This window comes from Ruditapes philippinarum, unplaced genomic scaffold (assembly GCF_026571515.1).
Source record: "Ruditapes philippinarum isolate M1 unplaced genomic scaffold, ASM2657151v2 ctg1465_1_1_1_1, whole genome shotgun sequence".
Classification (NCBI taxonomy): domain Eukaryota; kingdom Metazoa; phylum Mollusca; class Bivalvia; order Venerida; family Veneridae; genus Ruditapes; species Ruditapes philippinarum.
Window position 1 is genome coordinate 179,335 of NW_026852415.1, and position 26,079 is coordinate 205,413.

General features: G+C 33.6%; 1 protein-coding gene across 1 annotated transcript; it reads left to right on the forward strand.

The window, feature by feature from the left end:
- Positions 1-1,654: 1,654 nt before the first annotated feature.
- On the forward strand, positions 1,655-22,575 carry LOC132759695 (conserved oligomeric Golgi complex subunit 8-like). The gene is made up of 12 exons (XM_060751513.1): positions 1,655-1,749; positions 6,023-6,094; positions 6,459-6,583; positions 7,059-7,162; positions 7,647-7,818; positions 8,349-8,510; positions 9,689-9,740; positions 15,643-15,806; positions 16,384-16,583; positions 19,443-19,524; positions 20,339-20,523; positions 22,341-22,575. The coding sequence occupies exons 1-12, from the start codon at positions 1,686-1,688 to the stop codon at positions 22,573-22,575; spliced, it is 1,617 nt and encodes a 538-aa protein (XP_060607496.1). The 5' UTR covers positions 1,655-1,685.
- The last annotated feature ends 3,504 nt before the right edge of the window (positions 22,576-26,079 follow it).

Sequence of the window (26,079 nt, forward strand, 5' to 3'; positions counted from 1 at the left end):
TTCAGAATTTAGGCAATTAAAGCAGCACGCCTTCAGATTCATGCTAATTTTCATGAAGATTTTGAAAATGTATTTGAATGTGTAATATTGTGAAGTCACCAAAAGGAAGCAATTTACACATTATTAATGACACTTACAAACCATGTAAATTACCAAAAAGTGGTCAATATATGCTTAAATAGTCTTTACTGCGTTAGTAACGCGGTACAAATATAGTTCTAAATTCTGAAAAATCAGTCATTAATCGCACAAATCTTTAAACCTTTTTACTTTTCCTTACATCTAAGTACATTTATCTCAAGTTTGATTTTATTGAAATATTTTGACTCATCTGGGGGCATGTAGCTTTAACTTATTAAAAGACTGAGTGTGTTTTACAGCTTAAATGATCCTGGAAAATCAGCTACTGTTCATAAGCTTGTTTGATAAAGCATACAAAGATCAACCTCTAATTTTATGATATCAAATGCAAAGTAAATACATACTGTAAGTTTTGAAAAACATTTTTGATATCTTTACCGTTATCATTTGTCCATCACTGACTGAACCTACCAACACACTTTGCAATAAATACATATTGAGTAAAGCATTTAAAAAAAAGTTTATTGTGAGCAAAAAGGAAAATCTGTGTCTTGACAGTAAAAGACAGAAGCTGTTACTAATTTTTATGGTGTGCAGTGTTCAAACTTAAAAAATATATTGGTTGATTGCATTCCTACTTTTCAGCTATATCATTTATGCAATGCGATCCATATATGCTCTGATACAAAATACATGTTATGTTTGCCAATCATGAACAAACTTCATATCAGTGTTCTTAGTACATATAAGTACCATCTTAGATTTATGGAAACCATTATTGTGTAACTCTAGTAGGAGATAAGTAACATAAAAAGGATGTCTATATTTCAAACGAAAATGTAACGGGAAGAAAAATATTGCTAGCCCTTGACTTAAGTTCAAATTTCTACTAATATTTTATACATTTGTTGTTCGGCCAAGGTTGAATATTAACCAGTTTTAATACTGACCATGCAACACATTATTTCAGCTACCTGGACATTTACATAGACGATAAATCAAATATATTTACCTCATGAAAGGCTGATTTTAATCTAAAATTATTTATCTTTGAAACAAAATAATTACTTTAACTGTATACAATTACATTGAAACGATAACTCTCCTATACATTGGTCGAATGTTTCACTATCACTTATTTTCTGTGAAAGACTGTATTCACAGTGCTGTGAAGGGAGCGTATGAAACTATAATTATTATAATGAAAAACGTTACTTCTTTAAGTGATTTTTGTGTGTGGGTTATCTAAAGTAGATTAATTAAAAAGGTTGGATCTATCTTATCCTTATAATTGTGTGAAGGAACTTTATTAAGTTAAAGATATCACTAAATTAATATAACAGCCGTCAAATGAGATCTGGAGAGACCGGAACTCAAGATACCAGCCAATAGTATATACCATCATAATATGTCTGTGACCACAATCCTATGATCTATGTTGAAGAATATATTTGAAGGATATGCACATATCTTTCCTTTTTAAAGGACAAGCTTTTTATTGTGAAGAAAATTTTTAATAGTTTTAGTGATGTTTAACCTTAAGAATATTAAAATTGGTTCCCTTTGACCTAAAACTTATCAATCGTTTTTTCACACAGATCGAAATGGATTCCATCGACGTGGAGGAAGAGAGTGTCTTAACGGCGATATTTAAAGATGCTTTCCCGGGTAATAAGTTAAAAACAAATGAGTCATTTATATATCATTGTGAAATGATTGAAATTACGATATTATAAAAAACGAATTCCGTAGTTAATAAAAATATTGTTGACAATTCATCATGCTCGTTAAAACGCTCATTAAACAATACAATGACATGAAAATCACAAAGTCAATTAAAATGTCTATAGACTATTCCATATTCCTTCACACATTGTCATATGTGATATTGTGTAAATTATATTTTGTCACTGATAAATGTTGTCAAATTCTGAAATGGAAGTGGCTAGCCGTACGGGCCCGTACGGCTAGCCAAAAGTTCTAGCCGTACGTGAGTCACGTACGACTAGCCTGGACACACTGTATTGGCTAGCCGTACGGCACTTTTCAAAATTATATGGAAGTCGAAAATGCATATGTTATTTTGTGTCTTTAAACAACGATTTTAATCAAATCTCCTCATTTGTCCTAGTGTGTTCACTTTAATAAAGATACTCCGCAATTTTGCACACACAAAAATGAATACGAGTAAGCGTTGTATAATCTATCTTAATAAAATTAAGTGTCAAAGTTGCATGTTATAACGTCCTTAATTTTCATGCTTATGATTTGTATGAAAGATGAATTGTTCAATCTGTTAATTAAGCACATGGATCGAATAAATAATGATCGGAGGGGAATAATTAAAAAGAATATTAAAAAAAAGTGAAAAGGGAAAATAATTTAATAATGCAAACTTTTCTTAATAATAATATTATAAATGGACGATGGACAAACTTCTATACCGTCGGTAATTGGCGCAAATATCATACCCAACAACAATTATTTTCGGTGTTTCTTTTTTTTTGTTTTTTGTTTTCAATTTAAAAATTAAACTTAATGAAACAAAAAAGGATTATTATCAAAATTTTGTAAACTATTTCTATTGATGTTATTTAACTGCAACCAAACGCTATTTTTTCTCGACGTCTTGAGATGACAAAGTAAATTCTTTACTGTAGCCAACACGTCGATTAATCTCTAAAAAGCAAACATTCTTGACTAAAATCCTCGCTTAAAGTCATTAATAACATATGCACTTTCGCCTCTATATATTTTTGAAAAGTGCCGTACGGCTAGCCATTACAGTGTGTCCTGGCTAGTCGTACGTGACTCACGTACGGCTAGAACTTTTGGCTAGCAGTACGGGCCCGTACGGCTAGCCACTTCCTTCTGAAATATACATTTGATATTCTCTTCCTAAGTCTTTTTTTGACTTTCTGCTGTTTGACATTTCTTTGCCTATTATAAGTGCCCCAAAAAAGGTGACATTTCTTTGCCTATTTAAAGTGCCCCAAAAAAGGTGACAGTGTTGACTGTTTAGAAGGTAATAGGACATTTCGGACCATGGACATTTCGGACCAGACACTTCGGACCAGATTTTGCGACACTTCGGACCACATTTCAGGACATTTCTGACCAGATATTTGGACATTTCGGACCATGTGTTGGACATTTCGGACCATGTGTTGGACATTTCGGACCATTGTTTTGGACATTTTGGACCAGATTAAATATCATTTTTTGATATATTATGCATCAATTATTCGATAAACTAAAGAGAAAATTTAGTATATATTGACACAATGGTACGATTTTACACATATCCCGCTTTAGATTTTATGTATTTTGCACTATAAATGAAGAAAATTAAAAAACAAACAAGCAATGTTTTAATGACACAGGTTTGCAAACAATTTATTTTAAAGTACAGTTGACTCTCGGTAACTCGAAATCCAAGGGACTGGACATTTTACTTCGAGAGAAACGGAATTCGAGTAACGTGGATCTGTCGCCATTACGTTGACATTTGTACCTGTATATACATGTGCCTGATTGAATGTACAAAGAAATAGGTTTTCTAATTGTTGATAGTGGCAATGACGCAATATTTAACCGTTGAAATGACGGTAAATCACTTACAACTACAAATTATAAATGAACAAAAATATATTATTCAAAATTTAATATATGTATATAAAAGTGAAACATAAACACAAGCATTCGTAGCAATGACATGAACGCAAGTTTGTCAGTATTTATCAGTAATGCATATGTTTTTAATACGCATTCTTGACAATTCATTTACGTTGATAACACACATCAATACCTAGGCTGTTATTTCAGTAACACCTGTCAGACTGGTACAATTAAATTAATCTAATTGTTAAAACCAATTCAGTCCTGAATCCGATTAAAGCCACTTTTACGACGCGTTAATAATACATGATGACCGGCAATTAAAATTACTATGAAACGTGTGAATCCCGAGTGACAACATCTCACCTTGATGTCGCCGACCTTTGATCAGTCGGCTGTTTTCACACTTCGACTAATTGAGATGAAAATATGTTGGATTTTAATTGACGGGACCAAATTTTCTTTTCGACTAAACAGGTGTCTCGGTAAGTCAAAATTTGACCTAAGCGGAGTTAAAATACAAAGATAAAGAAGGAAATTTGATGGGACTCTAGAAATTCTTCGACTAACGCGGAATTTTGAGTAAAGCGATTTTGACTTATTGAGAGTCAACTGTATATACAAAAAGACATGGCGAAATAGATTATTTACAACATATTCTTATAAAACAAATCATACATTATTGATAAACACATACCTACCATTGAATGTATACATTTAGATAATTATAGACCACAAAACACAGTATGTACAAAATATTTGAATGTCAAATAAGATATAAATAGATATTGAATATCATAAAGTTTATAAAAATGTCAAATATTCGTTGCATTTATTATTAGAAAATATTGAAAATACATCCTGAAATAACAAATAATTATATATATAAAGGAATATATGTTCTGGACCGAAGTGTCCCCATCATGGTTTGAAATGACCATCACATGGTCCGATATGTCCCAAAATCTGGTCAGAAATGACCAAAAAATCTGGTCCGAAGTGTCTGGTCCGAAACGTCCGTGGTCTGAAATGTCCGTAATTCATTTAGAAAACATGGTTCCAAGGATAATCTTTAATATTTCTTGGTATAATCAGATAATCAGTGCTAAAATAATTTTTTACTCCTGAAGATCTGATCATTGATGGTGATCACTAAATGTTTTAAAAACACTGATAACAGCATGAGCTGCCATTTTTGTTCCTGTTGTACATAAGCAAATTTCCTGTTGAAGATATCCCAACTAGAGTATCAATTGTATTAAAAGGTGCATACAATGAATGCTAGAAATTCAAAAGAAAAAGGTGTAATTGATATAGCATAAACTATTTTTACAAAAATGCTTAAGTTAGGGGTGTAATCGATTCAATCTATATCGGTGTATCAACGATCTTTGTTATCCAATTCGATATTGATTCCATTTTTTAAATATCGGTTATCGAATGCACACATGTTTCTAGCTAAAGACACTTCAGCAAACAGGTTTTATAGTACTGATAGACCAAACGTCAAGATAAAAGTGAAATATAAAGTTATGGAAGCCAGAACTAACATATTCCAAACATTTTTTTTTTCTAAAACGAAAAACAACATCAGAGTTACCTCCCAGTGTCTCTAACGAATGCTGCTGAATTTCGTTGTAATCTCGCATGTCTGATAAGAGGGGGTCAAGACCCCCCAATTTAGATTTTTAAAAGGGAAAATGCCAAAAAAATTTTTTAAGTGTTTCTTTGTAAAGATTATTTTTATATATGTTAAACTTTAATAATTATTCCTGTTCTAAACACTATAATTTGCCAATTAAACCCCAGCTTAGTAATAGAACGGCAAGGACGGGATTTAGCATAATCCGTAACTGCTTAATAGCAACAACGACACCAAAAGTAAAATGGAAAAGGCTTTAAACATTATAGTTACTAGTCATTAGTTGTCATTAAAAGTTATAATGATAAAAAAAGAAACAAATTGTTCATTTTTCATAGTTTATTTATTTTTTGCATGTGTTTAAATGTAACTGCATATTAAAACAAATTAAAAAGACTTGAAAGCTTAATTTTGCCTGGCAATCGATATATCGCTGTATCGCCGATAATTCATTACCGATATATCGATACAAAAATCCTTATCGATGACACCCCTAGCTTAAGTGTCCATTTATTTTGCTAAAGCACCAGTTTATTTTAGAAAGTGCCTATTGCTTTTAATAAACGAGGGCTGCTAATCCCATGAAAGAAAAAAGTATCCCTATTTTTAATTTAGTATAGAATAAAAATGGTTATTACATTATGACATAGGTATAATTTAAATTAAATGTATTAATTTTAGAGAGCTGGCAGAGCGATCCAAACTTTGTACAGTACTTGTCAGAACTTAGTTCATATGGAGTTGAAAAGCTTGGTAAGTTACTTAGTTGATCATTTAGTAATTATTCTTGACTAAGACTATAACTGTAGAAATTTTATCAGATCAAAATGGTAGTCTCATATAAAAATGTTGTTTATTAGTCTATTTTGTAGAAATAAAATGCAGTTGTACACAATATTATGTAAAGGCATCATTTATTACTTGTTGATATGAAGGTCACCATTTAAAATTTTGTATTTTTTGCATTCAGAATATCTAAAAAAGCATAAATTTACCATATATCTTACTTATAAAATATATGCTCTGTTTGAAGTACTGACCAATTGGGTCTCAAGGCATGAACAAATTTGTTTGAACATTTTTAAATATACAGTGTTTTTAATTTTTAAAACAATAGCTCAGGAGCCAGATAGGCTGACAGAAGAAAAGACCCAGATTTTAGAAGAGACACAGAATCTAGCATTTCAGAATTATAAAACATTTATACAGACTGCAGAATGTTCCAAGGAAATTTTTGAAGACGTAAGTATTAAATCTATATGTGATGTTATGATAGAGCAATAAACTTTGCTTAGATTGAACCTGTTTTATATGTGAATATTCAATATTCATAAAATTTCTTACCCAATGGAGAACGATATAACAAGATTTTTTAATTGTATTGGATTTTAGTGAAATCCATAACTTTTGTTACATTTTAAAGAGCCTTATTCTGCACTTCAGTGGTTAACCTTGATGGTTCTACCGTTCATAAAACCCATATAGAGACTGATCAACATTTAAAATGACTAGTGGTATGTCGATAGTACATTCAAGATGAAGTTTAGAGTTGCAATATTTACAGTATGCTTTATACTCTTGAACTTGAAGCATGAATTTGGATTGCTTAACAATCAGTGAGGATAAACTTATGAAATGTTCTTAATGCAAAGCAAGGAAAGTGTATTTACAAATTTAGCAGGGTGAAAGTTAAATGTTATACTTGTTGTTGCTATAGTTTCAGATAATAGAGCAGCATGTTGAAGGCCTGTTAGACAAGTTACCAGAATTCTCACAACAATGCAGTGACGTTCTGAAGAAAGCTCAGGATATAAGCTCAAGGTAAGGATAGTATGTCAGTTTATGTCTAATTTTAGGGGCTTCTGCAGCCGAGTGGTTTAGGTTGTTGACTTCAAATCACTTGTCCCTCACCACAGGTTTGAGTCTTGCCTGTGACTTTCGATTCTGTGATGTGGGGAAGCTATCTAGCTAGCTTACAGAACATCAGTGGTTCAACTCAGGTGCCCGCTTGTGCTTGAAATAATGCATGGAGGGGCACCTGAGGTTTTCCTTGACCAGTAAAGCTGGAAAGTTGCCATATGACATACACTGTGTTGGTGTGACATAAAATCGGACCAGAAAAAAATCTATTTTTTTAAGCTGAAAGTAAGATTGATATATCTATTTGTGTCTAATTCTAAGCTTTATGTAAAAATGTTATAAAACTGATTAAGAAAATAGATTATTTCATTTGAATAAAATACTTGAAAGTTCATTCGGTATCAAATTTGTCCTGCACTTGCTAAAGTTTTCATTTGTTTTACAGTCGCAGAATGAACAGTCTGACGTTACAACGTCACACTCAGTTACTGGAGATCTTAGAACTGCCCCAGTTAATGGACACATGTGTTAGGAATGGGTACTATGATGAAGCTCTGGAATTAGCATCCCATGTTAAACGACTGGAGAAAAAACATTCAGGCATACCTGTAATAGCTGTAAGTAACAAAGATAATGAAAATAACAATTCAAAGTATGGCAGGTCCATAATACAAAATTACATCAGTAGGGTATGGATTGAATAAGATTGGTGAAGGCAGAGTGGTTCATGTGAGGACCACCAGACTCCTATTAAAGATCTTCTTATTTAGAGCATTGGTTTCAATTCTTACAGGAGGTGTGATTCTGTTGTCATAATCCAAACTTGTGTAAATATTGGTTAGGACACACCAGGATTTAAGGGGTTGAGGAAAAACAAGTGCATGTAATAATTAAAAAGAAATATTATTTTGTCTCGGCAATATTAAGTTATACCTTTTTGATTTAAATGTGAAGATACTGAAATTGTTGGATGTCATCAAGATATAGAGTTGAGAATACATGGTTTGCCAAGATACACAGCTACACTGACATCAGCTATGTACAAACGTATAACTTTTGTATAAAGTAGTATTTTTGGCATAACTGCATAACGTACATGTACATGTAAAGTAAAAGGCAGAATACTATAATTGTTGTATTCTTTCAGAACATTGTAAATGAGGTGAAGATGTCAACACAGTTGATGTTAAATCAGCTGATACAACAACTTAGAACAAATGTACAGCTCCCCGCCTGTCTACGTGTGATAGGCTACCTCCGTCGTATGGACGTATTTACAGAGGTGGAGCTACGAATCAAATTTCTACAGGTAAATGAAATATTATATGTTATTTTGGTTTTGGAGTGATATATGTGGATATATTACCTGTAAAGATAATACCTAACGGCTCGGGTGATATTTTATCTTGGCAGGTAATATATCCACATATATCACTCCAAAACCAAAATAATAATTTTATTACCCTTCCCCTGCCAAGTTAAGACGATTTTAAAACAAATCATTGCTTATTTAAATGAAACTTCGATATAAGATCCCCTTTAGGGTATCCCTTCACCACAACGTCACATAAATACATGACATATTTTCTTTCGAACCTAACGAATGTAAACAAGAGAAAAGGAGTAGTCTGTTAAAAGCACTTTTTTGTAATTAATATCAAGCTTTCACAAGATCATATTTGTTTTCAATACTGATGAGAATATGTATCATTACTCTAATTTGGTAAATATTTATCATTTGACAGTTAAAAAGTGCTTGTAAATCAGAATTTACATCGCGTAAAATCAAACCGTACGCGCATCTCCACAGCGCATGTTGTTTACAACGTGGGGTACCCAATGGGGAAATTTAGTGTGTATATTACCCGTCTGGCTCGGTAATATCAATTTCTTTCGGGTGATCAATATCCAATCAAAAAGGCAGAAAAGATCTGGAAGGGTAATAAATGCATATACTTTATGATACTTTCCTGGTTTTTATAAATAAATTTATAGATAGTCTGTGAAAAAACTTAAGGAATAAGATATAGATAAATTTTATTGAAGTTAATGGCCAGGAAACTTGATGTTTCTTGTAAAAGGTTTTCTTGACCTTATTTTGGGAATCAGTATAATATTTGACTAAAGAACTTACAGTTTGGCAAAAAATCCTTGATTTATATATATTGAATAAGTGTAGTTTTAATACAAAAATTATTGAATGAGTTGAATAGAATTATATTATGCGAGCCTCTGGTGAGCATCATATTCTTTTGTTCAACAAATTTAGAAATAAACCTACACAAATATTATATTCTGTTTTTCACGTACCCAAAATAAGAACAATGAAGAAAATTAAAATTATTTTTTTATGGACATGCCTAAATTTGCAGCAGGACTATTCCATTTCAAAATATCAGCAAGGTAAGGCTTTAAGTTTACATATGTTCAGAGATATACAAATATTAGTCTTGTTTAGCCATTTATATCATCATTGATTATTTACAGGCTAGAGACTCCTGGTTCCAAGGGATATTGGAAGCTGTACCAAAAGAAGATGGTAAATGAAAATATATTATTATTGATGATTATTATTTTAGAATCAGAAATAAGTATTTTTTGAAGAATTTTCATACACTGTATCATAAACAAGACCTTTTGAAAGTTGTTTTATATTGCATTGATAGGACTGATTCAGAAAAAAACATTTTAATTATTGGGATTTTGAGATCCATAAACAATTATGTGAACATACAAAAATTCCATTGTTTATTAAAAAGTCAAGTCTGCATGTTCTGTCCTCTATATAGCCTTGGCGTAACTATTTTTTGGTACAACAGCTATAGAATAATAAATTCATAACAGTTAAACCAATTCTTAACAGTAAGAATTTCACTTTTTATTTAGAATATGTGTTTATAAGCTGAATGGCATGCTTGATTACATTGTATGATTTTTAAGAGCTAATGAATAATTTTGATATTTTTTCAATCAACAACTTCATAAAAAGAATCAGGTAAACAAGGTCATCATGTAGATATAGACAATATTTATAGATAGATAAGCAGACATACTATTTCTCCTGTAGTTAGTCTCCTAGGGTTTTGTTCTATTTATTACCACACATAACATTCTGAACAATATACATGTATTTAAGTCTCATAAAAATTATGTTGTTGATTTTGGTCCAGTTTTTTAATGGCACTTTGCAAATCAGACAGGAGTATCTATTGTTTGCACCTGTGCTAGAAAAACCTGTCTTACACCCCCCATGAAAGACAAGTCAAGTGCTTAAAATGATGTCATTGCCACGCGCTTTTTATGAATAAATTGCATTCTTAAGATGATGTCATTCGTAATTTTATGTAACAAAAATAATTAACATGTGATATGCAAGAAAAAGAATCAAACACCGGCTGCGGGTACAGGTCGGAATATCTAGCTCTTGGGTAACTGTTTAGCGAAAACTTGGCTGAGCCTAGCTACCACCGTAAACAGCTACCCTCAAGCTAGATATTCTGTACCAACATCCTGTGTAAGATTCTTATAGTCTGCCCTTATACAATTAATTCTGCAAGATAACTTTTGAAGGATTTTGATGATTGTGTTAATATTTTACATGTAAGTATGTTATATCAAAACACAGGTTATGTTTGATTTTTCTCTAAAATTGAGTTATGCCCCTTTATATGCAAATTTTCTGTTATCGGTGTCAGCATAATTAAAACATTGGACGGATTTCAATGATAGTAAACTGTCTTTAATGTTTACGCTAGGGAGTATTACAATGTTACATTGTTTAATGTCCTTTTCAGGCAAATTTGAATTAATTAATTTTTGAAAAAAACTTTTCTGTTCAGACAAAATAAACTAAAAAATTTGTTAATTTATCTTCTTTTAAATAATAATTTATTATATTTTATGACCTAAAGGAAAATCTATAGTCATTTCATCTGTGTAAATTTGTACCCTTAATAACCCACCATAGTGCATATGTTGCCCAAACTATGTGGAGCTCTTGATATACATTAGCAGAGTGGTAGTTGGATTATTATTTTTACGGGATAATTGCATTGGATTTACTATAACAGAGAACAAAAGCAATATATTATTGATAATTACCTTCACGTTTAACCCTTTCCCCCATGAGCATATCGTGAAAAATGGCCATTTTAACTGAAAAGCCTCCTCTTACAAGTTCAAACTGCTATGAAACTATGAAAAATGCTTCAATACTAATCAAACTTGGCACAAATGTTGACTGGACCATTGCCTTTGTAACGACATGCTCAGTCTTAAATTTCCTGTTACCATGGCAACGAGGGGACATCTCAAAATTGCCGAAAATCACTATTTTGCCTCGATTTTTTCCATCAAAATTTATTTCAAAGTGCTGCAACTTCTCAATGGATTGAGATAGAGTCAAAGGCTTTTCAGCGTTGGTTACACGTTACTTTATGATCAACCTGGGGTCATTTTAAGCCTCTCACAAGTCCAAAATTTTCTTGGCGATGAGGGGGACTCCGCCCCCCTTCAAACCCCCCAAACAGAAGGGGGTACATCCCCCTTCTGGCAACCCCCTGATGTATTATTTGGATGGGGGACGGCGCCGAAAAAATGGTCACTTTTTTTAACAACATTTCACAAACGAAAAACAGTGTTTGGGGTCTAAATAGGACATTTTTTCACTGTTTGAGGCCTCAAAAAGGGGGGGGGCAAAAAGCCGTCGAAACACACTTATATAAGGGAAAAGGTTAACAAAAAATGATGAAAAACCTTGGAATCACCCAAAATCTAGTTTTTCCATGTTAACATGTGGTCTTTTACCTAATTTTGGTGAAAAATTGTTGTTTTGTAACATTTATATTTTTTTAGTTAACCCTTTCCCCCATGAGCATATCGTGAAAAATGGCCATTTTAACTGAAAAGCCTCCTCTTACAAGTTCAAACTGCTATGAAACTATGAAAAATGCTTCAATACTAATCAAACTTGGCACAAATGTTGACTGGACCATTGCCTTTGTAACGACATGCTCAGTCTTAAATTTCCTGTTACCATGGCAACGAGGGGACATCTCAAAAATTGCCGAAAATCACTATTTTTGCCTCGATTTTTTCCATCAAAATTTATTTCAAAGTGCTGCAACTTCTCAATGGATTGAGATAGAGTCAAAGGCTTTTCAGCGTTGGTTACACGTTACTTTATTGATTCAACCTGGGGTCATTTTAAGCCTCTCACAAGTCCAAAATTTTCTTGGCGATGAGGGGGACTCCGCCCCCCTTCAAACCCCCAAAACAGAAGGGGGTACATCCCCCTTCTGGCAACCCCCTGATGTATTATTTGGATGGGGGACGGCGCCGAAAAAAATGGTCACTTTTTTTAACAACATTTCACAAACAAAAAAACAGTGTTTGGGGTCTAAATAGGACATTTTTTCACTGTTTGAGGCCTCAAAAAGGGGGGGGGGGGGGGCAAAAAGCCGTCGAAACACGCTTATATAAGGGAAAAAGGTTAACAAAAAATGATGAAAAACCTTGGAATCACCCAAAATCTAGTTTTTCCATGTTAACATGTGGTCTTTTACCTAATTTTGGTGAAAAAATTGTTGTTTTGTAACATTTATATTTTTTTTTAGTTAAACCCTTTCCCCATGAGCATATCGTGAAAAAAGGCCATTTTAACTGAAAAGCCTCCTCTTACAAGTTCAAAACTGCTATGAAACTATGAAAAATGCTTCAATACTAATCAAACTTGGCACAAATGTTGACTGGACCATTGCCTTTGTAACGACATGCTCAGTCTTTTAAATTTCCTGTTACCATGGCAACGAGGGGGACATCTCAAAATTGCCGAAAATCACTATTTTGCCTCGATTTTTTTCCATCAAAAATTTATTTCAAAGTGCTGCAACTTCTCAATGGATTGAGATAGAGTCAAAGGCTTTTCAGCGTTGGTTACACGTTACTTTATGATCAACCTGGGGTCATTTTAAGCCTCTCACAAGTCCAAAATTTTCTTGGCGATGAGGGGGACTCCGCCCCCTTCAAACCCCCCAAACAGAAGGGGGTACATCCCCCTTCTGGCAACCCCCTGATGTATTATTTGGATGGGGGACGGCGCCGAAAAAATGGTCACTTTTTTTAACAACATTTCACAAACGAAAAACAGTGTTTGGGGTCTAAATAGGACATTTTTTCACTGTTTGAGGCCTCAAAAAGGGGGGGGGGCAAAAAGCCGTCGAAACACGCTTATATAAGGGAAAAGGTTAATAAAGAAAATTAGTAAAAATATTTTTAAATATCTTAATGTAAAGCAGTGTTAAGTTAAGTTTCAGCTTGAATTACTTTTTATTAGCTCACCTGTCACAAAGTGACATGGTGAGCTTTTGTGATCACTTTTCGTCCGGCGTCCGGCCATCCAGCATCCGTCCGTAAACTTTTACTTTAAATGATATTTCCTCATAAACCACTAAGTCAATTTCATCCAAACTTCACAGGAATGTTCCATTGGTAGTCAACTTTAAAAATTGTTAAAAGAATTTAATTCCATGCAGAACTCCATGGCAACCAAAAGAAAAAACTTAAAATATCTTCTTTTAAAAAACCGAAAGAGCCTGAGCTTAAATATTTGGCCTGAAACATCATCTAGTCAGTGTCTACCAAGTTTGTTCAAATAAATGCCCTGGGGTCAAAATGGCCCCGCCCCGGGGGTCATTGATTTTCTTTATTTGTATATAGTAAAAACTTTAAAAATCTTCTTTTAAAAAACCTTAATAAATAGAGCTTAGATATTAAGCATGAAACATCTTCTAGTGGGTTTCTACCAAGTTTGGTCAAATAAAAGCCCTGGGGTCAAAATTGGCCACGCCCCAGGGGTCATTGTTTTTCCCTTGATGTATATAGTAAACACTTAAAAGATCTTCTATTAAAAAACCCTAAGAGCTAGAGCAAAGATATTGAGCATGACACATCTTCTAATGAGTATCTACCAAGTTTGTACAAATAAGGGCCCTGGGGTCAAAATTGACCCAGGCTGGGGTGTGGGTGGGTCATTGTTTTTCCCTATATGTGTATACAGTAAAAACTTTAAAAATTTCTTGTAAAAACCCCTTAGAGCTAGAGCTTAGATATTGATCAGGAAACATCTTCTAATGGGTGTCTACCAAGTTTGTTCAAATAAAAGCCCCTGGGTTAAAATTTGCATACGCCCCGGGGCCTATATACAGGTGAGCGATTACAGGGCCATCATGGCCCTCTTGTTATTCATTTTTTTGTCTTTTGATTTCATTTTTGAAGGGTGTACAGTCATGTTTTTTGCCAAAGAGGAATATGGGGCCTCATTTTGGCATAAAATATGGGCAGTAAAACACTGATTTTTTTTCTTTATTTGATTTACTTATAGTTAATGGTTTTAGACATCATTCTATAGTTAAATAAGTTTGGCATTAATCATGTTTAAAAATGGGTTTCACTGGACAATAGTAATCATACAACCTTATATAAACACCCCTTCATACAGTACATCTCTTTTACTTACACATTGACACATTAAACTTCATATTCTTTAAGGTGAGCCATGTTTTGTAGAATACAATTGAAACATAAAGTTATGTTAAAAGTCATGCAATACATGTTATGCGGAACTCTGCAAATGTGGATTTTCCCCAGCTAATTGGTACATGTAGGTACAAACAAACTTTAACTGTTATAGCTTCACAGTGCACTACCCGTCACAATAGATTAGTCAACTTGTTGCGCTTATTTTCGAAGCTATAACTTTAAAAGTTTGTTAATTTTGTACCCAAGGATTAGTAGGGAAAACCCCAGATATTCTTCATTCCCAAGTTAATCTATTTTGAAAGCAGCATTTTCAATAATTACTAGAAAACTCAAACTTATATATATTAGATAACAACCATGATGAAGTTAAAGGATGTTAACATGAACATTGTGTGTTCAAGAGAAAGCAATACCCAGAAATGAATAAGCTGATTTGACATTGACATTAAATGACTTTTTCAAGGTCATCCTTTGCTTTAGGAAAAGAATATTAAAAGGGTTTGTTTTCTTTTGTTCTCTGCAATAGATTTTCACCCATATAGAACCAGGGAAGTGTGCATGTCTTTCTATGCAGTTGATCAGGCTCTATACTTTTGACTGACCATCTTAAAATAATTAATTATAATATCCTTTATATTGAATCCTATTCAACCAAATCTGGTAAAAGTAAAACATAGTTAAAAACAGTATATTTTCTAACGATCCAAGCATCCTGTGCAGAAGAAATTTGACAGATAAATTAAATTTACTTTGGTGTTTAAAAATATCTAACTATTTACTCTTAAGGATTAATTGTTGAGACTTTCTGACATACACAGTATGGGTGTTGGCACTAGGATAGGGATGAATTTAGGGCACCCAATATATGATATATGTTAACAAAAACTTTCATCATGTTTCAGCGTACACGCATATATCGAAGACAATAGAGGTGAGCCGTGTAAACTTGTTTGATATCATTACACAGTACAGGGCAATATTCTCCGATGAAGATCCGCTCTTATCTACATCTAAAGATGATTCTCTCAATGAAGGAGCTTTATTCCATACATGGATTGTTCAAAAGGTTTTGGGAGATTTTTTTAACTGTTTAAAAAGATTTTTATGGAAACACTTTTAAGCATGTTTACTTGTTTTTACCTTAAATAGCTTTTCAGGGTACAAAGAAATATTGTTAATTATCACCATCAGTTGGTCATTGGTCTAGAGTTACGTCTTTTCAACAGTTTTGAATTTTTGTAAAGAATTTGTTTCAAAGTTTACCATTTAAGGGCAATATAGTTTATGCAATTTTATTAGATTTGTTTATTTGTTCAAACGATATTGCCACTGAAAATTCTGGAAAAATGGCTGTCTGGAATCCTAACTATGAAATAGATTTTTTTTCAAATCCCCATAAAATAAAAGGAGTTATTGCCCCTGAACTGAAAGAATCAAATATCCAGCTACAAATGTATAAACATTTCTTTTAGACCTACAGATAGATAATTATGATAAAACATGTAAAAGTGATATATCAATTTTGATTAGCATTATGAGCTTTGTTTTGGGACTTTTTTATGTACATAAATTTATGTCAGAAGAACTAATATTGTGGTTATAAATATTACAGTTAGAATGAAAGTTTTGACTTTTGCTTTTAGGTGTCGCAGTTTCTTGGAATATTGGAGGCAGATTTAGCTCGGGGAGTTGGTGGTAGATTAGATTCTATACTCGGACAATGTATGTACTTTGGATTGTCCTTCAGTAGGGTCGGAGCAGATTTCCGTGGATTACTGACCCCTATATTCCAACAAGCAGCATTAAATGGTCTACTGTTCACCCTTCAGGAGGCAAACAAAAGGTTGGTACTTAAAGAAAGGGGGCCATTTAAGCTGTTTTTTATAAATTTTCAAGCAAAATTTGCTAGCATATACAGTCAAACTTGTATTAAGCGAACGCGCAAGGGAAACACCCAAAACGGTCGTTTAATGAAACGGTCTCTTAAGACAAAGCATGATCTTTCTTTTGCTGTGGTAATGTCTTTCAACTTCATTTATATAGATGTTTAATAATTAGAACGCTCCGATAATCTAAATGGATGTTTATGTAAAAAAATAACTTTCAGATATATGACAAATCAGTTTTGATCCATTACGTACATGTTTGACATTTTTCCAGAATTTTTAAACTTCTCCGTTGAATTTCCTTGTCTCCAACACGAAAACCCTGATAAGTGAAGCTTTTTTCTGTTGTGCATTTTTCATTTGAAATAAACAAAGTACATCTGATTGTAACAATTAATTTAATTGCTGATCAAGTTCAAGGTCAATTCAATGCAGTCTTAATATCAACAGCTTAGCGTATACACCATCTGAGTAGGTGCGGAGCGTTTCATTGTTATATCGATATTATTGGATAATACACGTCACGCGTATACTTACCTTTATTTGCATACACTAAAACGGTTTGGCAAATAGAGTTTTTCGCACATTTATATATTGTGTTTTGATTGTTGACACTTGTGACATTACGAGGCGGCGTTCTCTAAAAACACAATTAATTGACAGGTAAAAGTGGTCGTTTAATGAAAAGATTGATCTCAATTAGCTGACTAATTAGCGGTCGTTGAGCAAAAGTCGCTTAATACATTAAATATATAGAGAGAAAATGAACAGAGGGAATTGAAAGTGGCCGCTTAAGACAAAAGTCGCTTAATACACGTGGTCGCATGGGCAAGTTAGACTGTACAAGAAGGCATATATATAACTGTGTGCAGACAATTATAACATTACCTGTAAGGTCTTCATTGTATATGTATGTATATAGTCAATGCTAATGATGGTCACCTCCACCACTTAAACTGGAATGTTATCAACTGTATCATCATCTTAGTGCAGTAACAAGTACTGTTACTGTTAACCTGTTACTGCGCTAAGTTCAATATGTGATCTTTAAGGTGTAAACCAAACCAAACAAAGGGAGGGTTCATCAGACTGTTTACACAAAAAGATGTTTGGCAATAAAGCACTTACCCCGGATATACCACAAGAACAAAAGTACAGTAGATTACTGTACAGAGGCCATTGAACACCTAATGTACAGTATTCTGTGGTCTTCTTTCTTTAAGCTAGAACTTTTATACTCTATATATAATTTATTACTACAAAACATACCTACAGAGAGATGCTTGACTCATTTGAGTATAGCCTCAGCATGTTTCCAAATAAGGTTACCATAACTTTTGTTATTTTTAGCTCACCTGTCACAAAGTGACAGGGTGAGCTTTTTTGATCGCTTTTCGTCCGAAGTCCGTCCGTAAACTTTTACTTTAAATGACATCTCCTCATAAACCACTAAGCCAATTTCATCCAAACTTCACAGGAATGTTCCTTTGGTGGTCACCTTTAAAAATTGTTCAAAGAATTTTATTCCATGCAGAACTCTGGTTGCCATGGCAACTGAAAGAAAAAACTTTAAATATCTTCTTTTAAAAAACCCAAAGAGCTAGAGCTAAGATATATGGCATGAAGCATCTTCTAGTGAGTGTCTACCAAGTTTGTTCAAATAAAAGCCCTTGGGTCAAAATTGGCCCCGCCCCAGGGGGTCATTGATTTTCCCTATATGCATATAGTAAAAACTTAAAAAATCTTCTTTTAAAGAACCCAAAGAGCTAGAGCTAAGATATTTAGCATGAAACATCTTCTAATGAGTTTCTACCAAGTTTGTTCAAATAAAAGCCTTGGAGTCAAAATTGGCCCCGCCCCAGGGGGTCATTGATTTTCCCTATATGCATATAGTAAAAACTTAAAAAATCTTCTTTTAAAGAACTCAAAGTGCTAGAGCTAAGATATTTAGCATGAAACATCTTCTAATGGGTGTCTACCAAGTTTGTTCAAATAAATGCCCTGGGGTCAAAATTGGCCCCGCCCCGGGGGTCATTGATTTTCCTTATATGTGTATAGCAAAAACTTCAAAAATCTTCTATGAAAAAACCCAAATAGCTAGAATTTAGATATTAAGCATGAACCATCTTGTAGTGAGTGTCTACAAAGTTTGTTCAAATAAAAGCCCTGGGGTCAAAATTGGCCCCGCCCCGGGTGTCATTGATTTTCCTGAAATGTGTATAGCAAAAACTTAAAAATCTTCTTTGAAAAAACCCAAATAGCTAGAGTTTAGATATTAAGCATGAAACATCTTCTAGTAAGTGTCTACAAAGTTTGTTCAAATATAAGCCCTAGAGTCATAACTGGCCCCGCCCTTGGGGTGTCATTGTTTTTAGATATATTTGTATAGTAAAAACATAAAAAATCTTCTTTTAAAAAACCCAATGAGCTAGAGCTTAGATATTTAGCATGAAACATCTTCTTATGGGTATCTACCAAGTTTGTTCAAATAAAAGCCCTTAGAATAAAATTGGCCCTGCCAGAAGGGGGGGGGGGGCAGGTAATTGTTTTTCATTATATGTGTGTAGTAAAAACTAAACAACATGAAACATCTTCTAATTGGTGTCTTCCAAGTTTGTTCAAATAAAAGCCCTAGGGTTTAAACTGGCCCCGCTGCGGGGGCCACTATACAGGTGAGCGACCTCAGGGCCATCATGGCCCTCTTGTTTAACAAATTAATGGGCTGTTATATATGTTTTATGATGATCTATAATATTGAATTCATGTTTCGTAGAAATATTTCTTTCATAATTATATACATGTACATATATTTTCAGGTTTGAGGACAGTATGAGGTCTTACAGCTTATTGTCAGCTTCGTCCAGTATGGGGGGTCTCCCTTACAATTCTACAACTCAGGTAAGGTTCCTCTTTTGTTGCTAATCTGCTAAAATTCTACTTCAAAACAGTTACTGTGCTAGTAGTGCAGAGCTAGGCCAGTCTGTGCTTTCTGACTGGCTCTTTAATGTTGATCAAATTTTGTATTTTAATATTGAAATCCCTTTAACTTAAAATTCAAAGCAGGACAAATCCAGTACATTAAATTCAGCAGGTTAAAGTAAAAATATTTCTAGTAAAATATTAAAGTTTGTGACAGAAGAGTTAGTTCAGTTATTAAGATGCCTTCTTTATTTCATAGTTCAATCTCTCTGTTATAAACAAACCTATTTCCTCACATGACACTGGTTAGTTAAGAAAGTACCAGTATATTTGGGATTGAATTTAACTTGAAAATTTTATCAACTCTAAGCCAAGATAAATACATGTTGATACTTTAAACAGTAGAAATCACCAATGTGTAATATAATTATAATACAGAATTGTTCAGTATTGTATTTATAATTAAGCTTGCACTGGCTTATTTAGGAATTATTATACATGTATATAATAGTATATTTATGAATTTTTATGCCCTCACTTCTAAGGGGGAGGGGCATATATACTGGCCCTTCTCTGTTCTTTCGTCCAGCTTCTGGTCAGCAGACTGACAAAACAGTGGAATGTGGGAACATCTATGGACATAACAAATTTTCTATTTATTATTTTATCTTTGTTTTATCCAGAAATATGAACAATTTGTTTTCTGGTAATTTTAAAAGGACAACTATGATCCTACGTTGAAAAATTGATAAAATCATCATCTAAATGAAAATATTGATTTTATACATTACAGAGTGGTCAGCTGTACCCACCCACTATCTTACTGGACTTTTACCCTCTAGCTGCATATTGTAATGACATCCTTACTGCACTCAATGAACTTCGACTGTGTGCACCTGTCGCCTTGGTAACAGAGGTCAGCAATGCTCTACATAATTCCTTCCTCCATGTCAATAAAATCATACTGGCATTTCACAGGTATGTTCTCATTTCAGACACTGATACTTGTACATTTTTTAATACTAATCTTAAAAAAATCAATATTGCCTGTAAAAGTTTTTCCTTTGGTCTTAGATTGGTTGCTTGTTCAGAAGAAACATTTAACTGGCTTGAATGTTTGTCTGTCCGGGGACAACTTTACCTTCACAATATCAACTTCAATCTGTATGTAAGCTAGAGATTTTATATTCAAGACAACATCTGGAAAAGAGGATTATTTTGATGTATTAAAAACGTATCATATTGACCTTTAAATGACCTTTACTTTCAAGGTCATTATTTCAAAAAAATTTACCATTGCTTCCAAATTTACTATTTGGTATGCTTGCATTCTAAAGTACTACTTTCATGGACTGTTGGTTAACATTTGGTTTTCCTTTGCCTTTTTAGCTCACCTGTCACAAAGTGACAGGGTGAGCTTTTGTGATCGCTTTTTGTCCGGCGTCCGGCCAGCGTCCGTCCGTCGGTCGTCCGTCCGTAAACTTGTACTTTAAATTACATCTCCTCATAAACCACTAAGCCAATTTCATCCAAACTTCACAGGAATGTTCCTTTGGTGGTCACCTTTAAAAATTGTTCAAAGAATTTTATTCCATGCAGAACTCTGGTTGCCATGGCAACCGAAAGAAAAAACTTTAAATATCTTCTTTTCAAAAACCCTATGAGCTAGAGCTTAGATATTTGGCATGAAACATCTTCTAGTGAGTATCTACCAAGTTTGTTCAAATAAAATCCCTGGGGTCAAAATTGGCCCGCCCCAGGGGGTCATTGATTTTCCCTATATGCATATAGTAAAAACTTAAAAATCTTCTTTTAAAGAACTCAAAGAGCTAGAGCTAAGATATTTAGCATGAAACATGTTCTAATGGGTGTCTACCAAGTTTGTTCAAATAAAAGCCCTGGGGTCTAAATTGGCCCCGCCCTGGGGGTCATTGATTTTCCTTATATGTGTAAAGCAAAATCTTAAAAAATCTTCTTTAAATAAACCCAAATAGCTAGAGTTTAGATATTAAGCATGAAACATGTTCTAGTGAGTGTCTACAAAGTTTGTTCAAATAAAAGCCCTGGGGTCAAAATTGGTCCGCCCCTGGGGGTCATTGATTTTCCTTATATGTGTATAGCAAAAACTTAAAAATTTTCTTTGAAAAAACCCAAATAGCTAGAGTTACGATATTCAGCATGAAACATCTTCTAGTGAGTGTCTACAAAGTTTGTTCAAATAAAAGCTCTGGGGTCAAAATTGGCCCCGCCCCTGTGGGTCATTGATTTTCCTTATATGTGTATAGCAAAAACTTAAAAATCTTTGAAAAAACCCAAATAACTAGAGTTTAGATATTAAGAATGAAACATCTTCTAGTAAGTGTCTACAAATTTTGTTTAAATAAAAGCCCTGGGGTCAAAACTGGCCGCGCCCCGGGGGTGTCATTGTTTTTAACTATATGTATATAGTAAAAACTTAAAATAACTTCTTTTAAAAAACCCAATGAGCTAGAGCTTAGATGTTTAGCATGAAACATCTTCTTATGGGTGTCTACCAAGTTTGTTCAAATAAAAGCCCTCGGGTGAAAATTGGCCCTGCTTGAGGGGGGGGAGGGAGATCATTGTTTTTCATTATATGTGTGTAGTAAAAACTTAACAAACTTAACATCGAGAAACATCTTCAATGATTGTCTTTCAAGTTTGTTAAAAAAAAAGCCCTTGGGTTTAAACTGGCCCCGCTGCGGGGGCCTTTATACAGGTGAGCGACCTCAGGGCCATCATGGCCCTCTTGTTATGATGTCTGTTTGTACATACAGGGCTGAAGAGACAACATTTGACAGGAAAGAGAAGGAGAGATTCGACAAGTTTTGTTCAGCATACGCTCATAGCCTTGTACCGTATATCAACAAATGTCTGCAAGCACTATACCCTCAAGCACAGCTGGCACTAATACTTGGAGTTACTGTATCCGAACTGAATAAAATTTTTTATTTTTTAAATATTTTCTTTCCCCACCGATTATTTACATTAGGGACCGTGACTTTTAAATAAGTATATGGGCATTTTAAAAATCCCAAAATTTTTGTCAAATTTTTTAATATTTTTTTAATCTTTTTTAGGATTTAAAATTTATCATTGGAAATTTAAAAAAAAACCCAAAACAACAAGTTTTCATTTTAATTATTTTAAAAAGAACCCGTCAATTATCTTGTCATTACACTTTAAATTTGACTAAATGAAAAATAATGAATTAATTCCAAATTGAATTTTAGGGGGGAAATTTGGGCAAATGAATGTCAAAGGTTGTCTTAGAGAGTATAAAAACATTGGTTCCCAAGTGGAAGTTGAACCCGTACCGCACCAGTTTTTGAAGTTTAGCGAAACCCGGGGCCCCAAAAATTTTACAGCAACCAAAACCAAGGGAAAACCCCGTGACCAATAGAATTTGCTTTAAAAAACTGTACCTGAATCTAACCAATCAGAAACAGAGTTACATAATGTTATAGATACCGACCAATCAGAAATTAAAACAGAAGATGCTACTTCTGAAATTAACCAATCAGAAGATAAGACTTTGGAAAGTGAACCAACCACAGCTCAGGTTGAAGATGAAAGTTCTACTCCTGTGAAATTTTCTCTCACTGATAATGAAGGGGAGGCTGAGCTGGAAAATGATATAATGAACACAAATATTGAAGGAGTATCACTGGATACAGAGGAAGTTTTAGATATTGATAATGATTTATCTGCCCTAGCTGCAGATGTGTTGGGCACAAAATCTGGGGGAATACAGATTAAATAGTTAAATGATTGTGAATATAATGTAAAAAAGTGGGAATATTTATTTTATCCTTTGAAGCCTCATGTGATAATGCGGGATCTTATATATCATAGTGCTCTCATATTTATGCTATACATGTATTAAAGATATTTTAATGCTTATTTACTATAAAGTTTATTGTTAAGATGCAACTTATAAAACTTTATATTTGTATTTTGAAATCTCTTAAACTTTGAGATCCATTACACAAATTTATTTATTCCATTGCAATAAATAAGGAAAATTTTCAGTTAGAAGATATATGCACAGTGTTACCAGAAAACTAATGATACGATTTACTGCTTTGTTCTTTAGGTAAAGTGAAAAACTATTTCATTTAAATTCACTTCATGTCAAAGCTTTATTATAATTGTTTATGCATAGATGCTAGTGAGTTAGCAAATGAAATAAATTTTAAAAAAGATATCGTCTTTTTCTTTACATAAAGTTAGAATTACAATTATTATCATATTTTAAGTCTTTATTGGCAAGATGTATTGTGTGTACAACTAAATCTGATATTTGAATGAAACACAATTATCATGAAATTCATATACAAAGCCAGTCATGGACTAGCACTAAGCACCAGGGACTTTTCAGACAGACGTAGCTATACTCAAACTTGATCACTCAAAACCATCCAGATAAAGGTCATAAATGTAACTGAAACTGGTAATTAAAAGTAAATTAGTGAACTAGCATTTGGTGTATAGCCCCCTTTTCCTGCTGCTCTGTTTTGCTCTACTTGTGTTTAATTTTGTAACATATTTTGTAACTTACCTACTAACTCCATTCCTTGTTCACTAAATCACACAGGGAGACAAGGTTTCAAATTAGGGACCTTGTAAACCTGTGTAATCCTAGCAGTTATAATGATGTGTCTTTAGCCACTGCTTTAAAACCAGGCCAGCCTACAAATCTGAGTGTTAGTGAGGGCTTGAAATGCAGGCCATCTAAGCTGGCATAACAGCCCTTTTTAGGGCTACCTCTTCCTTTTCATATTGCCCCTGGTTACTACGAGGGATGATCAAAAATTAACCGGACTTTGTAAATGATTCTTTACCTGTTAAATGAATTTACATTAAAATAAACGGAAAATAAATCGGAATCTTTCCCCTAAATGATACAAAAAATACCAACAAGAAATATTAACAAAGAAAAAACTTATGCTGTTATTGGCATGTACATGTAAAGCAATGCGGCGCACGGTATAACTTTAAAATTGACGTTAACGACGTCACAAACGTATTGTCCTTAACGGAGCACCTTTTTACTCATTCACGGAGTAGGCCAATATGTGGTACAGTCATGTTATTGATGCGGCGGATCCACTGCCTATATATATTTCTGTACAAGTGGGTATCATATTGTATTGTTATAGAATGAATGGTGATAAAGAGCTCCTGTAATGACGCAAACTTCCGTTATTTCCTTCTGTAACTTGATTGTTTGAAAAAATCGCACATGCAATTAACTATATTATGTATTACAAATAATGTAAAATAATGTTGCTGAATGATAATGTATCATACATACGAAAGAATAACAGAATAATACAACTATGATCAAAATTGTCATAATGTTAAATTAATTAAAACGCATAGCCGATTTGAACAATGACTGTTAAATTGTTTGACTCAATTTCTCCATAAGACTACTGCGTAAAATAAGAAAATAATTGATACAATTGTTAACCAAGAATACAATACATGTAATTAATGCATTAACTATTATCATTTTAAAATCCTCAGAGTTGACTGCACCGTCCCGAAGCTTCTGTCGAACATCGTTGACAATGTCAGCAATCAATCGACTGTCATGTTTCAACGTCTTGGCGATAAACGTCACCAACGTCCTTGAAATTTTCTTTTTTCTGTCTCTCCCTTACTTGTTTTCTATTTCTCTATGATCCTTTCTTAATCTTTTAAGCTAATCAAAAATATGCTTGCATTTCTGGAACTTTTCCTTTGATAGCCATAATCATTTTCTACGTTTTAAACAATTTCTCGTCTTACATTTGACAATTTTGACATATTGATCGATTTTCGAGACATTCCGACGACATAGTTTTAACGCGAGTATTTCACTAACATGTGACGTTTGAATTGTGATTGTAAATATAAATATGGTTTAAATGAGGTCATTTTTACTGACAACGTCAAAGATATGGTTCATGACGTTTTGGCGTATTTTGAAATCTGAATGTGCCATATTGTAAAATACACGCAGCATAAAGTGCCTGATGTCAAGGCGAATTTACGCACTGCGCCGGGTGTGCGTTACCATGGTTTTTGAATTCGCTGTTACGGACAAGCTATTTGCGTTATCAGATTAGATATAGTATCAGTTTACAGGTATTGTTTTCCGGTTAAGTGGGATATATAACAATTAGTGATAGGACGAAAATTCTTCAATTGCCAGTCACAGTCCGGTTTATTTTTGATCATCCCTCGTATACATTTAGGTTATCATTGACCGCCATACAGAGACCTATTTTTGGCTCCAAATTCTTATCTTTGGCTAATTCTCTATTGAAATTGCATGAAGGTAAATTATCAACACTTTGTGCTTCAAAATTAACCCTTTAAGGGAATGACTGGTGACATATCAAGAGTCAGTACGCGACAATGAAAGCTGCATTTAGTGCCTTTATGGGAGGACTGACTCTCATAAAGCATAATCTCGGGTCAGTCAGTAAATCTGAGCATTCTATAAACCATGTGACTAGTTATTTT